Source organism: Aethalodelphis obliquidens, unplaced genomic scaffold (genome assembly GCF_003676395.1).
Source record: "Aethalodelphis obliquidens isolate GAN/ISIS:26980383/991018 unplaced genomic scaffold, ASM367639v1 scaffold29, whole genome shotgun sequence".
In the NCBI taxonomy this organism is placed as follows: domain Eukaryota; kingdom Metazoa; phylum Chordata; class Mammalia; order Artiodactyla; family Delphinidae; genus Aethalodelphis; species Aethalodelphis obliquidens.
In genome coordinates, this window is record NW_020837973.1 from 16104228 (window position 1) to 16131908 (window position 27681).

The following is a 27681-nucleotide window of genomic DNA, read 5'->3' on the forward strand; positions in this document are numbered from 1 at the left end:
TCAGATAATATGTGATTTGCCTTTAATCCTAAAGGGTAAAAAAAAGAGAGGATTTGAGTCACATATCTACCAAGGACGGTTCTGAGATTTGTTCTATTCTTGAAATTGAAAGGTAAGTAAATTAATTGAATGTAACCATACCTTGAAGCTAAGTACAATTTGAGTTTGAAAAATGGTACTCTTGCCTCTTTCCAGAATGATCAGCTTTAGAGTTCTGCTTTGTTGAATAGCTGATCAAGCACTGCCCATACTAAAAAGCAGATGAAGCTTTTACCAAAAAAATATTGGATCTATGCATGTTCCAGTGTACCTATTGGATCTATGCATGTTCCAGTGTTCCAGTGTACCTGGAACTTCTTGATGGCTGCTGACATGAATGAGTCTACCTGAATTTCTGTGTTTTCCCTATATATTCAGCTAAACCAAAAGGACAATGAATCAAAGTTATGGATGTAGGTTTGTAGGAACAAATAAAACAATGACTAATCGTTTATGTAAGGTTTCAACATTGCTGAAAATGGTGTACTTAGTACATTGTCCTTCTTTGACCCAGACTTCTGACTACATTGCAGTACACTAAGAATCTAAGTCAAATCACTTTTTAGTAATTAATAGCCACACTGAGTTCATTAAATCATCGTTTCTAAAATTTTGATTTATTATTAATATTTTTTTCTGCTCTGTGAAACCAACTTCAATCATGGACAGCACTGAAAGTTAGGCTGAGGCTAGACACAAAATAAAAGCCAAAAAGAATGTTCGTTAATTTCTTGCTGAATCTTCCATATGCTGGGTACTTAAATTTTGTATGCATCACATATTTGGATCATATCAATATCTAAGTCACTATTTTGAATATTTTTTTACTCTCTAAATATTCTTCAAGAAGACATATGTGTGTGTATGTGTGTGTGGTTACATGAATGCCATTTCTCAGAATATTTTCCTTCTTATACCTGGTTATGGGAAAGTCATAACTTTGCATAGAGCTTTATCTTAGGGATAATTTCCTCTTCAATTTCCCCTTCAAATCTGTGTATGTACAGATTTATCACAGAAAGAATTTATGATGATAGGTCTTTAGTAATTTCTGCAAGACCTACGTCTGCACAAAGGTTATTTGGAATTTATAAATTCTATTAAGAAAGCCATTGGGTAAAAAAGTTATAACTGTTTGTATTTCCTCTAATTTAGCAGCTACCACATTGTATAAGGTCCGTCTGTGGAAAATTCTTCTCTTGGAAATAAATAAATTGATTTCAAAGTTATATTTTTTCTGTAAATATCAACCAAGGCTTACAAAATGTGCTGAGACACATTAGCGATTCCATAGTGGAATCCATATGGAATCACATATTCCATAGCTGATTATCTGTGGCTAGAAAGGGTTCAGAGTATGTGCAAACTCTTTACCCACTAAACTCTTTGAGAATTAGCTTTTCACACTCATAAACTGAAGTTTTTAAAGCAAGGTATTGAATGTTAAATGACTTCAGTCCATTGGCAGAACATTTATATATCATTATTGGTTTTTTGACCCAAAGTAGCACATTAAAAAATATGAGACCCAGTCCATACTTATAATAATGATATAATTGCCTCATTTCAGAATTTATATAAAAATAATATTTGGAATGCTTTCCTTAACAAAATTCTCAAATAAATCAATATAGGAACATATTATTTCAATACTACAGAAGCTCCATTTTGCTTCTATATGAGATTTAATATCAGGGGCTTAGAAGCAATCCATTATCATTAAAATGTGTAATTAAAATCAGATGGATCTGGGGTGTTTTTTCCACAAAATCAAGGAAATGTTTCCGTACTCAAAACCATGCAGAGGACCTTGGCTTTTATGTTTAAGTGGTTTGTACATGTATTCTCCTCTTTCAAGCCTTTACTTGTGAAGTTGCCAGATGAATATTAAAACAAAACAAAACAAAAGCTGTGAATAGTTTATCAAAAATCTAAATCGAAAAACCTACGGGACATCCAAAACCTGGTTTTCCTGGTCCTCTTTGCATAAGAAAGTCAAAGCACCAGCATCCACAGTCATTCTTCAAATGTGGATCCTTCTGTCAGGGTGAATGTAGCCCAGCATTTGCATAATCAGAGTATGGGTCTCTAGAGGCTGTTCCCCAAAGCCCCTGTCTCTTTTGATTTAGCTTTATACTGGACTGCATACTATTATGATATAAAAAATGATAAAGCAGCATCTGGAAAGCTAAAATGTTGTTAAAAACTTAAATTACATTTTATTCCTCAGGCTTCAAACACAAATTGAGAAATATTCAAATTAAATTTACTTACTTCCCATACCTCAAAATTGAAAAATAATAGCACAGGGCAGTTGTGAACAGAGGCAAAATTCAAAATTTTGCACATCAGTAGGATCAGACAGAAAATGGCATATAACTTTTGAAGACTCTATAATATATTTAAAGAGCAAAGGCAAAACTTCCCCTTAAAATAAATCTTAATTTGAGGGTTTCAAAATTACAATTAATCTAAAATACATAAATGTGGTCATTTTTGGAGACTAGGATCATTATGCTATGAATTTTTATTTCACGACCAATATCAACAACAGAAAACTGTTATCTAAGCAATTTAGGGGGAAAATCCCAAGAAATTCTGAAAAAAAAAAATTAGCCTATTTGGGAAAATGTCAAAAGAATTAAACTTTCACATTATATTTCCAGTTAGCAGTTAATTCATTGTTGAAGGTTTCATGAAATTATCCCATGGTAATATAGTATTTTATTCAAAATATATGTAACTCTATAATTATGAACTAATGGAATTAGAAAATGATAGTGTCTGCCAGCCTTTACATAACAGAACACTTTGCAGTTGGCAAAACATTTTTACAGATGATTATTGATCTTCACATAACCCTGTAAGTTAAGCAGGGAAATCTTTGCCATCTCTATTTTGTAGTTTGGGACTCTGACTTTAAGAGACGTGTCTGAGAATAATAAGTGGGAACCTCCTATTTTTTTGCTCCAAGCCCTACACATTTTCTGTGGGTCTCAAACATGAAGGGCTAATCAATCAGTGAGATGGGGAAAGTCTGAGCTTCTGTGAGGAATAAAGACAAGTCAATCATAAGTTTACGAAGTTTATGTAAGTTGGAGGATAGTCTTTTCAGACTACATAGTTATCATATGAGGTTCATTTTTTTTTAAATGACTGCCATGTTAAAAATAAGCAAATTAGACAAGTATAAACCAATCATCAAATATTTGACAACCAATTTTAGGTACAGGAATAATCAGAATTGTTGACGTAAATGCACTAAAACAAATGGGGGAAAAAAAAGTATAGATTTCCTCAATGTTTTGTACAGGATAAGGTTTGTAGGTTTTTTTGTATTTTTTTAAATTAAATCTTTCCCTGACATAGATGATCTGAGTATATCTTAAAACATTCATTCTATCCACTTAAAAAAGGGGGTTCTCCTGTTAAAATAAAGGGGGACAGGCAGGACAGAGACAGTAGTCTCCGTGATTCAGAGCAGTGCACAACTGGTGCACAGAAGTTGCATACATCATAGTGCAAGCAGCAAATCCCCATGCTCCATCAATTTCATATGGAGAAAAGAAGTGGGGAGGGCAAAGGAAAATGATACATACAAGTCCATGACAGAGTGGCCTGGTATATTGGAAATATCTCGTGTCATTTCAACACGAGACAAAGCTAATGAGATGTGTCACAAAAACAGGGTGTGGGTCTCAAGAGTCCACCAGAAATAGTGGAAAAAGAGGTTGTGACTAACTTCACCAGTTTCATTTTACAGTGTACCACCCCTAGAAATCAGTCATAAGTGATATGGAAACTTTTTGTTCAGTTTTCCTTTTGAAAAGAAATCACAAAATATTGAAACAAATATCATTGTTTGGCTTAATTCAGGAATTCTTCATTAAACAGTACACAGACTTTATTGAGCAATTGAAAATATACACAAGGAACAATAGCTTTTTCTCTGTATTTTTTTTTTAATTTGACTTTCTTCCGATTAAATAACCCAGTTTCGATCATGAAAAGGGCACTTGTTTCTACAGTAGCTGTGCTCTGCTTGCTTAGTTCCTAGTACTGTTTCCAAGCTTCTTCCTTGCCATTGCTGAGGTTATATCTCCACTTGCTCAGGAAGCGAATTCTAGAAGGTTGCAAGAATTGACCCCCTAAGTTGTTCTTTCAGATTCTATTTCTCCATAGAGTTCAGCTAACTTTTTAAACTCGGGTCCCCAGTCTCCAAGGTACTGATAATCCTGGTCTGATTGTGTGGTTGCTGAATCCAGCGAGCTGATGGACCCAGCTTCTGATCTCTGACCCTCATAGGCGTAAGTCTGCAGAGAGTCATAAGGCGGGACGCTGGGGTCTAGGTCGGCTTCAGCCAGTCTTTGCTTAATAAACTCCTGAACATCTATACTTTCCAGGGTGGAAAACGTCTGGTGCCTGGGGGTGAGTTTCATTTCCGGTCTGATATCTCTCCGGTGCTTGAGCTCCTCAGCAGCAGACGGATTCCTCAAGGCTGTGATGTCAAAGGCCTCGGTGTCTTCCTCGCCGCCCCCCTCGTCATCATAGGTGACCACGTTCTCCCGCACGTCCTCCTCTGAAATGATCAGGGGCTCTTTTTTGCTGCGTCTCAGGGTGATGAAAAGTACTACAATTGCTAAGGAAAAATGGAAAGAGGATGAAGGGTTAGAAAAAGAAGAAGGACATTCTTGGAGATTGGACATCAGCAATTCCCAGCCACTATCATCAGCTACATTCCATTTAGGCTTACGTTGTAACACAGCCCTGATCTCTGCACTCTGTGAATACCACCACAAGAGATTTTAACATCTTGAAGAATGTAGAAAATGACTATCTATCTCTACAAAACATTGGGAATCGCTGATCTTCTGGAGAACTCTGTGATATTCTCATTTGCCAGGCTATGGCTTCAGGATTCGTGACCAGTGATGAAGTCTAATCGTTCAGTCAGGGAAACAGATGATGGAAAAGCAATATGAAATTTTGACTGGAAAAATAATTCTGTGTGGGAGTCAATCTATAGATACTTATCCTTCTAAGGAGTACACTAAAGGCAGGATATTTTAAGTTTTTGTAAAATAGGAAGAAGGAGACCCTATAATTAACTCTTTCCTTTTGATGCTTTGTAGAAAATCAAAGCAGGAATATTTTACATGGTACACCTTGTTTGTTCATTATCCTTTAGAATAATATATCAGGCATTAATTATTGCACTTATCTATCAAGCTGCAAAAGATGTTATTTTTTTTAAATTAATTTATTTATTTTTGCTGTGTTGGGTCTTCGTTTCTGTGCAAGGGCTCTCCCTAGTTGTGGCAAACGGGGGCCATTCTTCATCACGGTGCGCGGACCTCTCACTATCGAGGCCTCTCTTGTTGCGGAGCACAGGCTCCAGAAGTGCAGGCTCATTAGTTGTGGCTCACGGGCCTAGTTGCTCCGTGGCATGTGGGATCCTTCCAGACCAGGGCTCGAACCCGTGTCCCCTGCATTAGCAGGCAGACTCTCAACCACTGTTCCACCAGGGAAGCCCCCAAGATGTTATTTTATTTGTACATAATTTAGGTTTCATAGGAATTTTTTTTGTTTACACAATGATCTTTACATAACTTTTTAACTTAATCCTCAAAGTAGAGCTGGGGATTTCCTCATTTTTAAAATGAGGAAACTGAGACTCAGGAGAGATTACATGAGTAAATACCATGTAACTGTAAGACCACACAAATGGCAGGTGGAAAACCTTGGGCTGTAGTTTATGACTTTTCACACCAAAGATGATGATGTTTCCATTACCATATTAAACTTCATTATTTTAAAAATATAGAACAAGGAACTGAGTGACCTGTTGGCCGTGTGTCTTAGGGCAACTTAGCCAAAAGCAGTGAATAGGTTCTTATTATCAATAATGTTGTAGCCGTTGAATAAATTAATAGAAATAGGTCTTGGGTATTTTGCGTTGGTGGTTTTTCAATAGTTTCAGATTACTCTATTTGATGGTATTAAACCATTACTAAATAGAAAGATATTTCTACTTTATGTCATTAGGCCCAATACCCTTTACTTCATCTCTACAGACTGTTTGCTTCTTGGTTAGCTGATAATTTAGGTTTTATGATAACAATTATAAGGTTCACTAGTATTTAAAACATTCCTTATAATATAATAATCAGAGAGGTATATTCAAATGGAATGTAGGGTTGTTAGATTTAGCAAATAATGCAGGACACTTAATTAAATGTAAATTTGATATGAATAACAACAGAAAAAATATATGTATTATATATGTATAATATGAGATGAAACACAACAAAAATACATGTATAATATATGTATTCGTACATATTACATACTATATATAATATGTGTATGTATACACATACATATATATGTGTAATATACAATTAAGTATGTCTCATGCAATGTGCAAATATTTTTTGAACACATTAAGTATATATATTAGATATTTGTCCCAATATTATGTATAGGACATATTTATGCTATACATATTATAGCATAAGTGTGTATATATATACATCTCAAAAGTATATTATAGCTTATACATATATATAGCTTAAGTGTGTCCCATGTAATATCTCTGTAGGTGTATGTGTATACATACACACACACAGAAACTCCTACAGATATATATGTTTTATACAAAACTCACATTTTTATACTGTATTTTGTCTATTTATTTATGTCTGTAAACTGTATTTTACCTGGAAATACTGATTATGTGTAAGCTTTAACAAATGGTCAGAAAGCAAGCGAACACCGGGTTACCTGTTCTCTGATAAAGAACATACCTGACACTTTCGAATCCACCCTCTTACCCTTCCCCTCTAAAAAATAACTTCTTTTTCTTTTATTGTTTCCTTGCTTCTCTTTATAGTTTAACCCCTTTTTATGTATACCCATAAACAATACACATAAGCTTTGCCTGTATTTGAACTAGATATCATAGTGTATATGTGATTTTAAGACTTGAAAATGTAGAGAGAAAGAGGAATAGATATTCAAGCCAGAAGTGGAAAGGATAATTATGAGAGGGAAATCTACCATATGTGGAAAGAGGTGGTCACAGTGTACTGGGAAGAAGCTAATTTTGCATACAAGAGGCAAGTGGGAACCTGTGGGAATAAAGAAAAAAGAGACAAAACATCTTTAGGGAGGGTCAGGGAATCATCTGGAAAAGTATGGAATAAGAGGATACTGCCTAAGTAATGGGGAAATGCAATAGGGAGATTATAGTAGACATGGGGAATTAGTGAGTCACTGTGTTGGAAAGGGAGTGATTACAGAAAAAGCAGAAAATGAAATGCTGATGCTGCATGTGGCTCTGCTTCATAAATGCTCTGCTACAGAATACAGTAGTTTCCCATTCACGTTGCTTATACTTTCTTTTTGGGAAAAAGAAACAAACAAACAACAACAAAGAAACATTTCACTGAATGCCATCAATATGCATTTAATACCTCACTGTTTATTTTAGTGTAAATCCAGCCTACAGCTTTCTAATTCAGTGGCCCAAGCAGTATCCTCAAATAATGCACTCCATTCTACCCAGAGGTTTATATTTATCATCCACTATATACTTCTGCTCATCTTTATGATTAACTGAGGAGGCTGTTCTAGATCAAAACATCTATTTCTACAGACTGCCTAATTTATTATAGTAAAATTTCTTACTTTTGTCAATAAATTATTTTCCTTATGTTGAAATGGTTGGTAGTTAATGCCAAGGGACTTTATGTGCATGTATAACAGGAAGAATGTGATCAATACTATTATCGAAGTATGGAGGTAATTTATATCCTTCACCAATATCAGTATCATATTTGCCTAATGAAACATAGTGGATTATGCTGGGTTTATTATTACGATAGCTTTTATTTGTTTATTTCCCCGAATTTAAGAAAATATTCCTGATATATATGTGTTGATTCAAAATATAGATACTAGGTAAGTTTGAATTTAGAGTTTTACATCTTTCTCTTTTTCTAGACAAAGAGAGTTACTTGTCAGTGACAAATGATTCCTAGATTTGTTACATAACTATTTATTATAAAGATCAATTTATAAATAGCCGTACAATCTGGGACACTTTTTAAGGGTGGAAGGGGATTTCGTTTATAATTACATCAGGACATCAGGACAAATACAGACATATGGTCCCTTTAGTCAAAGGCAAATTCAAATCAATTCAGAGAAGAATGTGGAAGCATGAATGAGAAGGTACACTCCTAATGAATTTCTTTACAATCATGTTTGTTCAGTGGAGGTTTCTGGAGCAAATGGCACACAGCAGATACTCTGTAAACAATTCTTATGTGGATGAACAAAAGAATAATCTCTGTGAGAGTGATAATGTGGCACTGGGTTAAGTGAATCTTCATAGTAATAGTCTCACTAGGAAATAGTAATAGTCTCACTAGGAAAATAATTTTTAAATATTTTTAAAAATCAACTTACTGCTCCTAATAATACCAAACACCTAATTTTGCTTGAGAATAATTTTAAAGTTTGAAAAACAAATTAAATGTTTCCCCCAAAATCCCAAGGCCAAATTTATTTGAAGAGAATAAATGAAGATAATAATCATACATATAAATTTGAGAATTAAATCCCTATTTACGAACTGGCAGGCAAATAAGCATATTCAAATGAGTCTCCCACAGTATATCAAACCATACATGTATAACAGGGTAGTACTTCTTTCAGTGGTTCATCTGGGAAAATATAATATGATAGAGCCATGGTGTTATTAAAAAAAAAAGAGAGAGAGAGAGAGAGGGGTACAGAGCTTGTCCTTTGTTCAAAATTATATTATAAACGATTTCTGGTATTTTCAAGTTTGATTACATAGTCTGGAATAAAATGAATTAATTGTAGTATTTTTGAGATGTCTTTATTCTAATGAATATTTTATTCTTGGTTAGTATATGTCTTTTTCTTCTCTTTAAGTCTGGCCAGGATTTTAAACCCAAGTGCTTCTTTTTATATAAGAAAATTATAATGAATTTATTGTGTCAGTAATTTATTCTATTCATAAAGGAATTCAAATTTGTGGAATCAGTTTTCTCTTTGTTTTCTCCTATATTATATTTACTTACTTATATTATCATTCCAGTGCTTAGAGTACTAAGGGGCTTTGAGTTTTCATAACTAAAACTGACATACAACTTGCATTTGAATACATTATGTACTGACTCCTAACATACTCCCCCAAACTACTTTTCATAGCAGATTTGTTTACCCCTAAATATCACTTGATTCTTTTTTCATACCATCGTATGTGAGTACTAAACTTGGTAGAATGAGGTGGCCCAAGTCAGGGAGATGATTCTGATTAGCTTCTGTAGCCATAATTGGTAATGACACTTCTCATTGAAACAATTTTTCAAACTCAGGGGAGCCCACAAGGTCATTTAAAATAGCTTTCATGGCAAGCAGGTTGGCAGTTATCTTCTCATCAATTCCACCTCCTCTCCTAGTTCCTCACTCTCCTCCCACCACACCCACCTTGATCCCCATTTATGATGAAATTTACATCCAAGAATAGGAGCAAACTATGTGGTGGATTCATCTAGGTCAGCAGATCATATGTGATGCATGGACTACAAAGGTAGCCTTCCAGAGGTCTGATGCAGATCCTGATTCAATCATCTCTTGCACTGGTTCACTCTACCAACAGTTCCGGTCCCTCTGACAAGTAATAGGGTGGGTTGGGAAAGAAATGTCAGATCCCTGGGAGGGAAAGAGGACTCTGACAATCCCCTCCTCTGGCACCAAACTGATTGCATCATGATGGCTCACTCTAAATTCTTTTCTATCCATTCCTTGAAATGGATCTGAAAAGGTAATCCTGACAAAACATAACTCAACTCACAAGGTTTACATTTACCATTTAAAGTTAGGCCCTTTGGTTTTCAAGCACCCCATCTTCTGGTAATCAATATATACATAGATGGAGTCTGACCAAACTGTAAAATGTTGAATCATATTTAACCTATAATAAAACATAAATAAGCACCACAGAAGTTTGCAGATGACTCTAAGTTCATTCTAGTTGAAACTTTATTTTCATAGATTCAGAAATAGAAGAAAGAGACTTCATGGGTCCTGAGATCACACAGTTAATTAGTGGCAAAACTGGGGCTGAGTTTCCACAATCACAGTCATGTTCACAAACAGCTACTAAGTAAAACATTTTTCAGTATTAAAAGATTAACTTAACTTCATGATTTATTTAGCTGTTGAGGTTGAATGCTATTTCAGAATTACAAGTTCTAAAAGTATTGCTACCTCTGATGTTGTTGATATTTTCCTTGAAACCTATGAGCTCACACATTAACCAACAATATTTCAAAACTACAAATGACTCCATCCAAGTCTGTGGGTCAGATATTTTCTGAATAACGATATAAACCCTTAAAATGCCATGAAAAATATAAATTACATTATAAATAGTGATTGTTTAAATCTAAGCTTAAGAAAATCTGCAACCTTTGGATAAAACTGTAAAGACACATTTGAGTTTCAATAAAAATTGAAAGAGCAAACATATCAAATAGAAACTTTGTTTCATTAGCCCTGAGGTACAGCATAAAATATAGAAATGTTCTCTTATTTACCCCAAAGGGAAAACATTTTCATAAAGTCAATTAAAGGGATGTATTGTTTCATGAAATAATAAAATGTTATTTTATATAGTACACCTGAATGTACCTTATATTGACATCTTTCAATTTTAAAGATTTTTAATGTTAGTATGCAAAAATAATTTTATGATGAGATGATAAATGAAAACAAAAGCCAAAGGTAACATGCCTCCACCAGTTGAAATATCTTTCAGAATAAGGCCTCTGGAGGAACTTATAGTAATGTCAGAGTGTTTGTTTTTGTTTTAATGGAAGTAAAATTGACTTATGAAAGGTCACTGAGTTCTATTCTTTTCAGTTTCAGTTAGGAACCCTAGAGGGTTCAATATTTATAGTTGTTTATTCTTCGGGGTTTTGTTCTTGTTTTGTTTTCCTTTTTGGTTTGTGATATTTTGATTTTCAGTTTCAAAGACATAAAAGGTAATTTGTTAATTTCTAAAGAAAATAGCAGTTAAAATATATATAAATAATCAATATATAAATTAATAAAATCAAGAAAGCCTGATTTTCCCAGATACCATCTCTACCACACTTCTGCAAAAGACTGTACTGCAGTGAAATAGTTTTTGTTATGGTGAATCAAACCTCCACACTCCAAGTTGCTAAGTGCAATTGATACTTTTTGCTACTCAATTTATTTAACTTTTGGGCAGCTTTGAACACTGTTGAATGCTCTGTCCTCCTTGATGCACTTACCTTCTTTGTTTCAGGATATTATACCTTACTAATTTTGTTCCTTGTTCTGTGATTTTTCCTTTGCTCTATGCTACCGCATCCTTCTTGATTTAAAGATCACACTGGAGTTTATCACAGCTCAGTCCTAGTCTATCCTCTCTCTCTTTATAGACTCTTGCTGTGGTAACATCAACAAAATGCATTTCTGGTGTCCCCCAACCCAGGGAAGATCAGGGCCCATATTCAGCAAGAGATGAAAAGTCTTCTTTGATACTGTTCTAACTCAGTCTCAAATCCAGTTTATCCAAGATCACTTTTTTTTTTTTTTTAATTTTTGGCCACTTTACTTTTAGCCCTTGGAAACTTGTTCCAAGAAAAGACACCATGTCATAAACATTAAGTAATTGTTCACTGACCTGAAGTAATTAACACTGCAGTTTTCACATGGAATCTCAGGTACTTCCAATAAGCATTCAGTAAAGATTTTGGTAAATATTTCCATCCTGTGATTTGCAGCCTATTACCCAAGATCACTTTTGATTTCACCTAAGACATCTTGGTACTATCAATCTTTCTTCAGCTCCATTTTAAGTATACTGGTCCAAATTATGCTATATCTGAGTGAGACAAATGTGTCATATTTGTAGTCAGCTTGCCTACCTGCTCTCTTTACCAGCATGAGATCTGTTCTCCACTTCGTTCATAATCATCTTTGTTCAACATGCAAATTTTATGATGGGACGCGCCTACTTTCAACTTCTCCTCAAACTCCTAGAACAAAGCCCACTATTTTTGCCATTTTACCCCAACCTGCCTCAATCCTGCCTAAACATCCTTTCTACTCAATCTTATTCCGCCTTGATCTCCACTCCTCTGTACGGGTAATTTGTCTTCTAACCCAGGAACAAAACAAAGGATATTCCTTGCAAAAATATCTGTGTCTCAAAGTACATAGTTTGTTTGTTTTCCTTATGTATGCACAGTAGCAAGAAAAGAACAAAAGATAAGGCTCCTAAGAGAAAACTAGAGGGAGAGGACACACTGGAAAATATATATATGTACCCATTTTAAACTATAAAGCAAAAGATTATTTACATCTGCCTTTCCTATAAAAAAATCTGGATTTCCTTTCTTGTTTTGTATAGCAATTCTAAAGAGATTATAGTAATATTAGTTTCAAATGCAGTTGTGATAAGATTCCAACTATTAAAAAGATAACATAAAATTAGAGAAAGTACTTTATTTTCTATTAAAATAAAATGTAATGCAAAAAATAAACTAAAAAAAGTATTAGTTTTAATTTAATAAAATTTGATATATCTGAGGCAAAACTTATTTTATATTTAATCCTTTAAAATTCAGCTAAGATTGATGATAAACTCATTTTAGACTGATAAAAATTTCTACAAGAAATTTATTCCTTTTATTTGGTGGTTAGATTCATTTGCAGAGTAATGTCACCTATATTCTTTGAAATAAATTGTAAATGCCCTTTCAATAGGAAATTTAGAATATTTAATATCAATTCTTTCTAAAATAGGTCCTTTCCAAAAAGATTTCTCTTATTGTATCCCTTCTTTTAATATTTCAACTCTTTCATCACATTTGAACCAAATCATTTCCAGATTAACTATGGTATTGAGAAAGTTAATTAAAGGAAACAGTCATGTCTTGTTATCACGTAAAGCACTACTAATTCCAAAGTTTTGTCAAAATGACTCTCTCTCTCTCTCTCTCTCTCTCTGTCTCTTTTGCTCTCTTTTCTAACGCGCCATTGTAGGGTACACTCAGAATCGTCATCACACATTAAGATTTAGAATGACTTACCTAGGAGAATGACAACACACAGTAGAATAGCGATTAAGGCTCCTGTACTCAAGCCAGCCGAGGACAGGAGGGCTTCTGCACGGCAGGTCCGCACGCGCCCGTCTCTCTCGCACGCACAAACCCTGATGGTGAGGGTACTGCTGCTGCTGAGAGAGGGGATTCCACCGTCAGAGATCATAATGGGGAGGTAATACACATCCTGAATAGTTCGACTAAATCTCCTCCGCCTTGTCAGAATGCTGGCTGTGTTATCTATGACAGACATAAGCAGAACAACATGGACTTAGTAAAGCCGCCATTAAAGATTCACAGTTCCTTTAATGGATAAAATGGGCATGTGCGATTTCTTTTCCGTTTATGAAATGGATAAAGGAACGTGAAGGGGAGATTATTAACCAGGGACTAAAACTCATTCTCAAATGGAGAAACATATTTGAAAAGTTAATAAGGCCTGGACTGAAGGGGAGGGGAAATAGTGGATGACAGAGGAGGAAGGAAGCGGTGAGCATTTGGGGCATGGGCATAATAGCCAAAGGATTGAAAAGGATACATGGATACCAGACTTCGGGGTGAGCCAGTGGTTCCTACCACAAACCTGGTGACTCTGAATATAAGTGATAGAAATAGACAGCTACATTTTTAGTGAACTTCGGGTGAGGTTAATGTACAAAAATGTTTAAGAATCATTGGTACAGATAATGTATTTATGGAGCCACCAGATCAATTGATATACTATTTTAAACTTGTGATTTGAAGCACTCTTGTTATAGTGGGCACACCATGGGTAAGTTAATAATGAATAAAATGTTAATTTCATTTTTTATGTGCTTTAAAAATACTATGAACTATAGTAAATGATTGCATGAGGTATTTTGATCAGTCCACACAACCGTATAAGGGAGAGGATGTTAAATTCCTTACATTTTAGGGAAAATCATTTTTATTAGGAATAATAATTTTAAAATAAATAACCTCAGTCCCAGAGGATAAATTGCCTCAAATCACAGAGCTAGTGAATAATCAAGCTATAACCCAAATACATTCTAGAACCCTGCTCAAAACCAGGATGTCATACTGCCTCTACTCCACCAGTTCACTTCCAATTGGTATTGATGCCTCAGGTGCACATAGGAAATGTTTATCTTAGCATTGTTAGTCCCCCTTCCATGACTGTTAGCTAAAGGACCCTTTTGGTGCACACTTGGATGTGCTGCTCAGAACCTCTGCATGAAGTGACTTGTTGCCTGAACTGTAGATTGCGACCTGGCCCAAGGTTACACTTTTCTGGAGCAACACATAGCCAATGACTTATTGCTGCAAGGTTATAAATGTCAAGCCATTTCTGCTGAATGCAGAAAATACTGAAGGGCAAGTTTAGTTCCAGAGCTTTCCCATGGGGTCAGCCATGGACACATTCAAATTGCATGGCAGCTTAATTGCTCACTCTACCTTTCTTTCTTCCACTTCCATTGTGGTCCACAGATGTCGATCATGAGAGCACACTCCAATAAATATCCTGCCCCCTAACTCCAATCCAGAGCCTGCTTCCCTGATCATCCAACCTGTGACTACACATCTGAGTTAATTACTTTTCACTAAAAAGTCAGTAAATCATTAGACAATTACTTTTAGGGATTCTTTTTTCCCTATCAATTTCTCTTATTCTGAAAATTGGAATTTTTAAAATTATGAGTATGTTTATGATAGTCATGATACAATACCCTACAGCTATATTCTCTTGGTTGTACATTGCCAAACTAATGCAATAGAAAGATAATGAATATTTCAAATATTCAATATAACGCAGGTAATAAAACATGAATAATACACATTATATACGTAAATTAAAATTATATACACATATATATGCACATATATATGTATAAGTTGTTGAAGGTTTGTTATAGAACATAAATAAATAATCTAATAAGTTATTTAAAATATTTTCTCACCTGGAAGAAGAGAAATTTAAAGAAAAGTGTGTCGATTGCCTACTCTGAAGCAGGTTTCAGAATGATGGAAAAAAAAGAGGAGAAACTGCATCACGTGTGTTTTTAAGAGTATAGCCATCACAGGTACTCTCCTGGAAACCTGACCTTTGAGTAAGCACACCTATCAGGTGTAGGATGTTGCTTCATGATTAATATAAACTTGCATATATGTACAATTCCTTAGCCTAAGGAAAAGGTTTGAACGTGGGCTCATAGGCACAAACACGTTTGAGAATCTTACTGCTGGTCCTCTGAAGAAGAGATGTAAGACACTGGTCCCTGGTCTCAGTAAATATCATAATGTGTAGAATGACATGATAACATGCAGGGGTAGATGGGGACTCTCTTTCATGGCTCTAGCCTCATGTCCACTTTACATTCTTAATCTGGAAACATGTTCTTTTTCAAGATAATTATTGGAAATGCAATCAGAAACATGATGCGAAACAAGAAGAAAGCCTGAATATGTTTCTAGTGCATTTTAAGTTCTCAAATAGAAAGCTCTCACACATGGAGACATGACGATATTCTTTCGCTTTTCCAGCTGAAGGTTTGACTTTTGAAAAGAAAAAAGGATTCAGGAAACAAAGAGCTTCCTACCCAGAAGGGCTTAGCACAGCAGAATAATGAACTCTTGACAAGGGATATTGTGTATCTCCCTGGAACTGCAAAAAATGTACTTGGCAGTAGGCTCACTGAACTTGAACAAGAAAACTTTGAAATAAAATGAAAGAGATAAGAAGATATATATATATATATATATATATATGTGTGTGTGTGTGTGTGTGTGTGTGTGTGTACATACACACACACACATAAATATACATATACATATGAGAACAAACTTTGTCTTGCTGAAACTGAAATATTAGGTGACAAGAAGAAAACAAATCTCTAAACTTGAAATATAATGTTTTAAAAATAAAACAAGTATTACAGAAAGTCTTGCATAACTACTTTAAACTGGATAAAAAATTAATATAAATTGAATAAAAGGAAACCATAGCAGGATGTAAAATCTGTGGATGAGAAGAGCTAATTATCAATGTCAAATAAAGGACAATCTCTAATAATGTGTACCCAAGTTTTGTTCTTAATTCTAACTGTCTGTCTTTGGATGAAGACAGAAGATTATAGAACACTTGGAAGCCAAGCTAATATAGCTAATGTATTGGATTAAGATTTAAGGAGATTTTGAACAGCTAGCACAAAGACCTTAAGCTAACAAGACAGGAACTAAAGATATGTGTTAGACAGTACACTTTGAAAAGTATCATATGGGAGAGATTTTGAGTAACATCTATTATTTTCTAATACATATATTATCTGAATGTAGCAATGAGGCAATAGATCTAAAACAGTCTCAGAAGGATTCAATAATGATATGGAATTTTTATGCAGATCTTTATTGAGAAGACGTCATTGGAATACAGTGCATAAATTTGGGTCTACTATCTTAAAAGTGATACTTTAACCCAGTTTAGAAGACCTTGACTGTGATAAAAGCGTTAGAAAAGTATGTCATATGAAGAATCTTTGAAAAAAACAGTGTGAAAATTCTACATGTCTTATATGAATTTAGGGGCCTGAAATGACTTAGAAATTTAAAGAAAAATTTGGGAAACTCTGTTAGTAATTAATGTCTTTCTGAATATAATCAATATTTTCCTGACATTCCCAGCAACTATAACTTTGATGTAATGTGGAAATAGCCTTGAACATGGTTTAGTCTTTCAAAATAGATGACAATGTATTATTTATTTTGTTGCATATCCCATTTTGTTCAGAAAATGATATGGACAAATATAGGAGGAAGCAGGGAGACTGCAATGCAGATATACAATAGATGAATCATGGAGATATTCACAAATATCATTGTGATGACTGTGAAAGAATTGAAATTTTGAGTCCTTTGAAAAACAATAATAATAACAAAATTTTATTTTTGCAATTATAGGAAGTCCAGGGACTTCATAATTGATAATTTTGGGGGGATCTTTCACACAAAAAATATTACAGTAAAATACAAGTTTGGGTAGATAGATATACTTCCAACTTCTACATTTCTATAGGGACGGAAGGCTACAGAATACAACAGTATAATACAAGTAACACTGTGTTTCTAAAATTCAGATATAATTTTCTTGAACTAGTAGTATGTGCTCTATTATTTCTTTGTTCAATAGTTTGAACAATCTTGAAAGGTTCTAATCTCTGTGCTACTTTCATAAACTGTAGTAGAGTTTAAGTTAAAATAAGGCATACTTTTAAAATACTCCCTTGGGCAAAAACACATCCTACATTAAAGTCCAAAATTACCTTATATCTTGGAAAGTATTAAAACCTAAAAAAAAGTGGCAGCGTAGGAATAAAGACATAGACATAGAGAATGGACTTGAGGACATGGGGTGAGGAGGGGGAAGCTGGGGAGAAGTGAGAGAAGCATGGACATATATACGCTACCAAATGCAAAATAGATAGCTAGTGGGAAGCAGCCGCATAGCACAGGGAGATCAGCTTGGTGCTTTGTGACAATCTAGAGGGGTGGGATGGGGAGGGTGGGAGGGAAGCTCAAGAGGGAGGGGATATGGGTATATATGTATATATAGAGCTGATTCACTTTGTTGTACAACAGAAACTAACACAGCATTGTGAAGCAATTATACTCCAATAAAGGTGTATAAAAAATTTTCATTTACAATAGCATGAAAGAGAATAAAATGTTTAATATATTTAACAAAAGAAGCACAGCCTTGTATACCCAAAACTACACAACTTCATGGAAAGAAATTAAATATCTAAATAAATGAGAAGATATCCCATGTTTATGGGTTGGAAGACTTAATATTGTTAAGATGACAATGTTACCAAAAGTAGATTCAGTGTAGTCCCTATCAAAATTCCAATGGTGTTTTTCGCAGAAATAGAAAAAACTCATCCTAAATTCAAATGGAAATTCAATGAATCTCAAATAGTCAAAACAATCCTGAAAAAGAAGAACAAAATCAGAGGACTCATGCTTCCGATTTCAAAGCTGACTACAAAGCTATAGTAATCAAGACCTTGTAGTACTGCCATAAAGATAGACATAGAGACCAGTGGAATAGAATTGAGAAATAAACTATTATGTTTATGGTTAATTGATTTAAAAAAAAATCATGTATTCTTCAAAACTCTTAAACTATCAGATGTCCATACACTCCCTGCCATTTCAACAAATTCCTTATTTGATCATGCAGACATAAAGATAAACTTTTTCTCAAGTATAGCCTAGCAGACTATTAAAGTAATATTTCCAAATCTATCACAATAGCAGAAACATTTGAGATCTTCAGATGTAGCTCTGTAATTGGATTAAACTTTTTTTAAAAGCTGAAGAAAAAGCTGGGAGATAGAAACTTAACTTCCACCGAAGAGATAAATATGCATGGCTTCATAGCATTTCATTTTTATCTGGTCTTCCAGCAGCAATAAGATCCATTCATAATTTAACTATCATCAGAGCCCATGCAGGAAACAACGCTCTTTTGCTTTCCTGCAAAGTACCTTTCACATAACAGGTACTTGATAAATAATGATTTGAACTACACTCAGCAGGAGCCTGTCTTCTCTTACAGTTTCCTCATTATATTGACATGTATTAAGAAATTAAAACCAAAATGAACTAATCTATCTTGATCTCCTCATGCTCTCTGCTGAAGGTTGATTCTTTTTCTCCTGTTTCCTCACTTCCCATTCTTTTAATCCTAGAATTACCCTAATTTCAATTTTCAACTGGATTCGGCAAGTTCATTTAAGTTTGTAAACATTCTCCTGGCCTCACTTGTGTTTCTGCCAAACCACAAATGCATGATCCAATATGTTATTATGTTCCTATTTGCATCCTGGAATGTCACCCCTTTGACCACCTGCCACACTCCTTCTTGATGCTTTTTAAATCCCAGATAAATACAACCATACATTGTCTAAAGACTCTGCTTTCAGATTCATAAACAACGCTGGTAGTTGTAACCATCTTAAGTGACCCCAATAAGTATATAGGGTAACTCTAAGTTCTCAAAGGAGGTTGGTAATTAATGTATTAATATCCATATTTCATCAGATGCCATAGACTAGCTAGTTATTCTAAGCTTATTTTGCCATTTTCTCTTAAGCGCTATTCCTCCACTCACAGCAGGAAAACAGCTTTTTCTGAAAAGAAGCTACCATCTATTATCAACATATGAAAACCACATTTGAAAACTGCTCAACCTTCTTTGCTATTATGTCTATCTATGTATACAAGACTCTGTGACATAAAAAAAGAACATGAATACGTATGAAACAAAAATATGAATCTTGAAGAATATCAGCAAATCTGCTCATGAAAAACACATAAATTTGCATAAGAGTGTTAGTTTAGATGAATAGGGTAATAAAGAAGAAAAAGAGCTTTTTAAGTAGAAACACAACCCAACATCTAAAATAATTCATAAGCATATCACAATAATATAATAATTGCAGAAACTGTAGAAGTACAGAGAACAGCAGTTTACCAAAAAAATAAAAATAAAGTGCATGAATTTCAACAGAAACCCTCTACCCAATATTTATCACATACCTTTAATAAATACTACATTTTTAGTAGGAAATTGATGAGTCAAGTACAATAAATTATGGAGTCATGATATTTATAAACACTGAAGGAAACTCTAAAGAATAATCCTTAGAGAGACTGAAAAAGCAAATACATATTCCTGCTCTTAAAATTATTTAAAAATCTGTTTTTAAATAAATTTTACCCCCTTAAGGCACAGGGTAGAGCTGATGACTCCTGCAGCATTTATGTGATTCCGAGCAAGGAAGGAATTAAGGCAAAAGAGTGTAACCTACATTTTCACAATAGGAAAGCAAAACAAAGTGGCACAGAATGGCCCAATTAGTCATATTTTTATTGCTTAGAATATGTGTCAGCTATTTGGTTTTTTCTGTTTTCCTTTTCTTTTTTTTCTGCTGTCACTGTGAGTAGGAATATAAGAAGGTGATAATGTGTGGGCTGACAAACCCATTAGAAAAAAATACATGAAAGTAAAAAAAAAAAAGTCAACAGAGGTTAAAATCACTAAGGAGAGAATAAATGTATATTTTTCTATCTAAAGCAAAAGACTCACTAAAACACACCACTACATTTGCAAGTCACCCTTTCCCATATTGGTGTCATGATGGCTTACAGACTGTTTGCCTTCTCACTAGTCAAGCTTTAAGTCTCTGCCTTCCCATAAAGGATAGTGTGAGTCTATCAAGTATAACTGGGTAAATGCTAGTAAGTGAAGACTGAGACTTGACCGGGAGGAGAAAGGAGATTCGTAGCTGAACAAAAACAACGTGTCTCGTGTCTCAGCCTCATCACTGACAGTAGTGACTTGGGGCACAGGTGCTCCCACACCCCATAGAGGCTGTTTGAAGCATCATTTGCAACTATATTCTCAGGACAGACTGTGTATGTGCTATTTTATTTAGGAATGGGAGAAAAAATGCTAAATGGTCTCTTGAAGCCCTGTGGAAAAAAACAGAATTTTAAATGGTTGTAATCTATAGAGACATTAAGCACATTACAATACCAGCTGTGAGTTCTCATTTGAAGGACAAAAATAAATGATGGGAATATCAACTACTAGGGATCTGACAATGCCAAAGAAGTACAAAATAAACGTAAAATTTCTCATGATTTCCAATATGTATCAAACTAAAAAACTGCATTTCACTATCAGTGGACTATGAAATCTGAGCGAAAATGCCCCAAAAGACATCTTCTTAACAGCTCATAGTCAAATTTGAAAATATCCCTTATCTTAAAATCAACGCAACATAAACTTAGATATTCCTTCACCAAACCCAAACAGCCACAAGGAAAATCAGTATTTTCTGACAATGGTTATTAAGTATTTTGTTAAAAATGATAAAACTTATAAATAATAAGACCTTCACTTTTAAAAGTAATATTACAAGGAAATAATAAAAAGTAATAAAACCAAGGGAAAAAAACATCTTCAAATTCTGCAACAAGGTGAAAGTGACAGTCTACAGAATCTTCCATTTAATATGATTTAAAATGGTCATTTTTGGTGCAGTTCACTCACTATTTTAAAAAGAATGTGCTATTTGAGCCCATTCATTTTTTTCTTTTTTAAAATTAATTTTTATTGGAGTATAGTTGCTTTGCAATGTTGTGTTAGTGAACCCATTCATTCTTAAAGACTGGAAATGTCTACAGAAGTGGAAAACATGTATCTAAAGAAGATAACCTAGAGACAAATATGAGCAGTAGATGTTCTTGATAGCAAATTATCAGTTAAATTACGATAAGGATTTTCAATCTGAAAGGCACATGAAATGTGATTTAGAACGCTGAAAATAAAGAGATACAAACATATACATAGTTAAAAATAATCTCTTCTCCTACTAAAATCTGTAAGATTTACAAATGCACTTGACAGTCAGAATTAAGCCTAGGAATTAGTCTGGCAAATCTCCTTGCATCAAATAACACCTAGTCCCTCAAGAGGCAGCATAAAGATCATGAAGCAGAACAGACTTGTAGATTAATGATGACTTTATATTGGTGGATTAGGATACACTTTTCTATTACAAAATGAATGAACAAAGGTACTGTATGCACAGACCCTCCTGGGGGTAAGCCTAGACTCACAGACTTTATGACATTATGGCTTTAGTTCATTTATTATAGATATTTGATTAAAAAGTTGAAATTATACAATGGATTTCTTTGATGCCAAGATGAAATGTTTACCTATCACAATTTAAAGAGAAGATGGTTGTAGAAAAATCTACATTTTAATCAGAAAACATATCATGCTTTCATTGTTGTTTTAAGGTAATATAATTTTTAAATGCTGTAACTTAAAAATTATCATCTGAATTCCAGTTTTTAATTTTAAATAAAATTGTATTATTACCAGTATATTAGTTAATGACAAAAATAAGGTCATTATCAAAAAACATATTTACAATATACGTTTTGCTGTATATGTTGTTAAAAAAATAGAAATCTGTCACTTGGTTATTTTCCAAATCAAAATGTTTCTTATTTAATAGGTAAGGGGTCATAACTTTCCAGATAAATATTGAAGACGGTTGCTTAGCAAAAATTTTTCTATCTGCAACAGTTTGGTACTATAGCAAATAAAGAATTAATGGCAGAATATCTTATTTGTTTGGGGGGAGCACAAAATACAGCACAGTGCTTAATATTTAGTGTTTTTAATAGTGAATTAAAATGCTCATGTCTCTGCTCTGCCACATCTCCCTAGTTAGATTCTTAAGACTAATGTTGCATTCTGTCACCTCTATACTGTCTTCATTCCCCACTTCATTGAAAAGTATTCTCTGATCTGCTCTACATGAGGGAATGGACTCTATCCTGTAAAGTCAAATCATGCTCCACTTCTTTTAATTATAGGACTTTCAATGATCTCTCTAAAGTAACTCACATTTCACTGCCTTCAATTGCAAATTACATTTCATTTCATCTTTATTTTCCCAAATAGATGGAGAGTCACTTGAAAGCAGGAGCTATGTGTTTTATTTCCTTGCATCTGGACAGCTTAGATCACTGCCTCATACACAGCAGACAATGCCTTGAAGACTGAATGGAAGGAAAAAAACAATGTTAACTTAAGAGCTGACTATAGAATTTCTTTTGGAGGAAAGCATTCTAAGAAAGGAGAATAAGAATGGTGGTGAATGGCAATACAGTGTGAGGCTGGAGAACACACTGGACAGCCCCAAGTAAAATGTCAGGGGAGGGGATAGGGCTGAGTCATGTGTGTGTGTGTGTGTGTGTGTGTGTGTGTGTGTGTGTGTGTGTGTGTATTTCAGGTGTTTTTTTTTTCATTTTTAATTCAATACAATACATGAATATATTCTTACTGAAAATATTCAAAGTGCATTTCATAGACGTTTCTTAAGAAATATTATATATCCTATCATATTATCATTATTGCTTTTCTATGAGAATATATGCTACTCAAATCATTATTTCTGTTTGATATTTAATCATATATTGTTTGTTTTATACTGTCTTTACTTTTTCATAAATTTATTTTTATTTTATTTTCATTTGTTCACTATAGCTCCAAATATTTTGTCAATAGAACTTTACTGTAATTGACACGTTTTTTATATTTTCTGAGGCATTCAGTATTTTAAAATACCCTTCCTTAATTGTCATATGAGTGTCATCTTAAATAGGCAGAGATGTATTTTATTGTAGTTGTTTCTTTGAAATGTCACTAAAACAAGGTCCATGGACTATTAGCTTGAATCTTGCAAATGAGTACTTCAGCAATGATTATTCTCTTTACAATTTAAATTCATTGTCTGGAAATTTGTAAAATGATTTCTTATCTCTCAAGTTAGGGATACTATACATATTTTTGGATCTAAAACCCATATATTCCTTCACTCAAGGTAATTCCTTCAGATATTTCATTATTATTTTTCCATCTATTTATTTATGTAATTCTTAGTTATCTTCATTGTGCCCTTTATAATTTGCAGCACTTTGTGCATGATTTCAACTTCTTTGCATTTTGATCTCTCTTCATAAAAAAAAAAAAAAATGAAATGGTAGTAATTGCTTCCATATCTCCATTTGACAAAAGAGGAAGCTGAAACACACTGAGAGCAGGAACCTGGCTATGGCCTCACACATAATTAGCAGAGGAACCTGGTTTCAGATTCAGGCAACTGGTTTCCTGAGTCAAACTCTGAAACATTCTTCTATGTTGCTTCCTTCTCCTTCTTTTTTCCTTTTTCTTCATTTAACAAATTTTTATCTAAACTTTCCTCTGTGTCTGGCACTCTGGTAGCAGTTAGGAATATAGCAGCAAATAAGTCAGACAAAAGTCCCTCTCCTCACAGAGCTTACAGTCTAAATGGGAGAGAGGTCACAGTGTGATAAGTGCTAGGATTAGGGAGGCGCAGGGTATCAAATAACCCCATTTGTCATTTAAAGACGTGGGTCTGCTTTGGCGATCACTGTGGGGTATTGAGTGTTGGGTGTCTGAAGTGCTGGCTCACTTGCGTTTATGGACATTGAATTTTTCCAGTTATGATTTCGAGTATGGATGGAGAAAGTGCTCCCAAGACTTTGGCAAAAAGGGGGGCTTGGTAGATGACAGGGACCAGGAGAGGCAGCTAAATGCCACAAGACTCAGAGGGGCAGGGAGGTGCCCAAGGACAACGACTCCACCTCCCAGCTCACCTTGTGATGCTGTGATGGAGAAAGCGATGTTCTCTTGGGCAGTGTTGCCTCCTCTTTGATCTTTCTGGTTACTAATTCAGGTTTTAGCAGTGTCCATTTGAATTTTATCACCTTATCCGAATATTTAAATTGGTAATATTTTCATGCATCAACTCAAAAAGTCTTCCTTAGATATTTAAGTATGGTTTTCTCGTTCTAATGTTAAGTACACCCCACTATATGTTAACTGCCTCTGTCCTTCAACCTGCATGACCCTGCAATGTTCTCTGATCATCCACTTAGGGAGGTTCTTTGAGCTCTGAATCCCAGGGATTCCTCCTATACAGTAAGATTTAATGGGTAGATTTGGGCCAATACCTAAATACCTTCTTGTGATTCTCAATGCCTCTGTGCTTTGGAGGTGATTTTCAGGATTCATTCATAGGTTAAGTTTATTTAGCTGTACATGTTATCTCAGTAAAGATTTTTTTAAAAAAGAATGAGTTTGACATTAGTTTTTAGGCTACAGTTTTATTCATTCTGCTATCCCTTTCAGATAACTGCCATGCTGGGCTGCTCTTTCCCTGAACTCTGTGCATTCTACTTTTGGTAATAGTTTGTGCTTTGAGTACATGGTACTTTGAGGAGAAAGATTATAGCAGGCATGGAAGAGTAACAAAGAAAACAAAAGCCAGAGAAATAGAGAAAAAAATGGTTGAATTGGTGAGTGGCATAAAGAGTGGCAATGTTGTATACCCCACTCATATAATATAATCCTCAGAAATTTTGGAGAGGATCTTGGTTTTGTTCAGTACATAGGATGGGATTCTGAACTAATTTTAATTAAAATTTTAAGAACAAATATCTGTAGCATATACATGAACAACCAGGCAGCCAGCATCTTAATGATAATTAGATTGTTAATGAACTATGACCTTTCTTCCAAGCCCAGTTTATATTCCAACTATTTAATGAAACTTGCCAAATGGTTCTTGAAGTATAAAACGTAATATAGATAAAACAGTAGTTTTTGACTAACCAATAGTCTGCCTGATAACTGAGAGAAAAGCCTGAAATCTTCAAGGAAATTTCTGTTTAATGACATTAGAGAACCGCTAAAGTGATGTAAGTAGAGGGGTAAAATTCTAGAGAGGGCAAAAATGTGGGAAGTTGAACTGTGGATTACAATGTATTTGTTTATATTAGGAGCTAACAACAGGCTGGAATTCCAAGCTGGGGACAGAGAAAATAGGAGAACATTTTTTTTTTACTGAGTCTTTTTATTTTTTTATTTTTTTTTGGCTTCGATCTTTAAATGATTAGATTTCTGTGCCATGTCCTAGCCCTTCAATCATTTTATTTTTAGCATTTTTATTAGTGTATAATTGCTTTACAATGGTGTGTTAGTTTCTGCTTTATAACAAAGTGAATCAGTTATACATATACATATATCCCCATATCTCTTCCCTCTTGCGTCTCCCTCTCTCCCACCCTCCTGGGCCCACAGTCATACTGGAAATTAAGGGGCCTTAAACACATGGCTGATTCTCCCTAAAGATATTCGTTAAATTGAAAGTTAAAATTGAAAGTTAAATTGAAAGTTTAGAGGAGATCTAAAACTCTAAGTGGAAAAGAAGAGCTTTTTTTTTTTTTTTGTCTCTTCCTGTTGAACAGACAGTGATTAAGGTAGGGGACCAGGGTGAATGGCCCTAATGCACAAACAGGCTCTCAGTTGAAAGCCCTAGAGGGCCATGCCTTAGGGACAGGGATAGTTCAGAGACAGGCTGAATCTAAAGAAAACTGCAAATTAGCATTGACTTAGCCTTGATTTACTTCAGTCCTACCCTGATTGGATTAAGGTACGAGCATACCTCCTTTTATCTTGCTTTGCTTTACTGTGCTTCCTGGATATTGTGGGTTTTTTTACAAATTGAAAGTTTGAGACAACCCTGTATCGAGCAAGACTACTGCCACCATTTTCCCAACAGCATTTGCTCACTTTGTGTCTCTATGTCATATTTTGGTCATTTTCACAATACATCAAACGTTTTCATTATTATTAGTATAACTTGTTATGGTAACCTGTGATCAGTGATCTTTGATGTTACTATTGCAAAAACATTATGACTCACTGAAAGCCCAGAAGATGGTTAGCATTTTTTAGCAATAGAGTATTTTTTAATTAAAGTATGTACATTTTTTAGACATAATGCTATTTCACACTTAATAGACTACAGTATAGTGTAAACAAAACTTTTATATGAACTGGAGAGCATAAAAAAATTCATGTGACTCACTTTATTATGATAATTGCTTTATTGTGGCGGTTTGGAACTGAACCCAAGATGTCTCTGAGGTTCACCTGTAATGATGCCCCTCTCTAATTGTTCATCTAAGAAAATAGCGAACACTCTCTGAAGAAATATATTACGATTTGAGACTCTTCTAGGTTTAGACACTATGTGTGACACCCAACTGAAAATTGCTAGAGATATTAAGAAACAAAACCATTATATCCCAGTCCTGTCTCCCCAGTCCCTCTGATGAAAAAGAAAATTTATCACTTTATTAAGAAAGTAGAGTTAGCTGACAGTGATTGTAAAATCATTAAGATTAATATGTTCAAGAAAATAGAGGGAGAAAGAAAAGATAGAAAACATAAAAGAAATTATAGAGAATTTCACAAGATCTATATCTCAAGGAAAAATTAAAAAAAAAGGTAAAACAGCTATGAACCAAAGCAGTGAGCAGACCACAGTTTCTTTGAGTGCATGTATTTGATTTGATAGGACACTTGCTTCCTTGAGCAGAATGTTAGTTACATGCTAGTGTTTTCTACCAGTATATTCCTAACATATGTCACAGTGAATAATAAACAAAAATAAGCCCCAAATAAAGAAACTTTTATATACGTAGGATGGAACACTTAAGAAGACATTTATTCTCTAATGTTCAGATAAATTAGCAGATTCCAAATTAATGAGGGATAAAACATAGGGCAGGAAAGATCTAACAAAGATGGCAAAGAACTGGAACAACATGAAACATTACCTTAAATTTAAGTATTTATCAAGCAGATCTGGGCTGTGAATAGGAGAATCCCACCAGGATATAGATGGAGGAAAATCTTCTTAGTTGATATGAGGACATTAGCTATGATTCCAGGCATAAACACTATTAAGGTATATGTCTCTGGGATTCAGCTTTTATTGTGGTCAAGGGTAGGGGCCTAGAGTTTCTCAAG

The 27681-nt window shown here is 34.4% G+C and overlaps 1 protein-coding gene across 1 annotated transcript in view; it reads right to left on the reverse strand.

Moving 5' to 3' along the window:
- Positions 1 to 4005: 4005 nt before the first annotated feature.
- Positions 4006 to 27681, reverse strand: part of CDH18 (cadherin 18) — a 354098-nt gene continuing 330422 nt past the window's right edge. Inside the window, exons 10-11 of the mRNA XM_027125360.1 lie at positions 13203 to 13454; positions 4006 to 4678 (exon numbers count right to left, since the gene is read on the reverse strand). Of these exons, the coding sequence (XP_026981161.1) occupies positions 4188 to 4678; positions 13203 to 13454 (743 nt within the window). The 3' untranslated portion in view covers positions 4006 to 4187. The remainder of the gene's footprint in view (positions 4679 to 13202; positions 13455 to 27681) is intronic.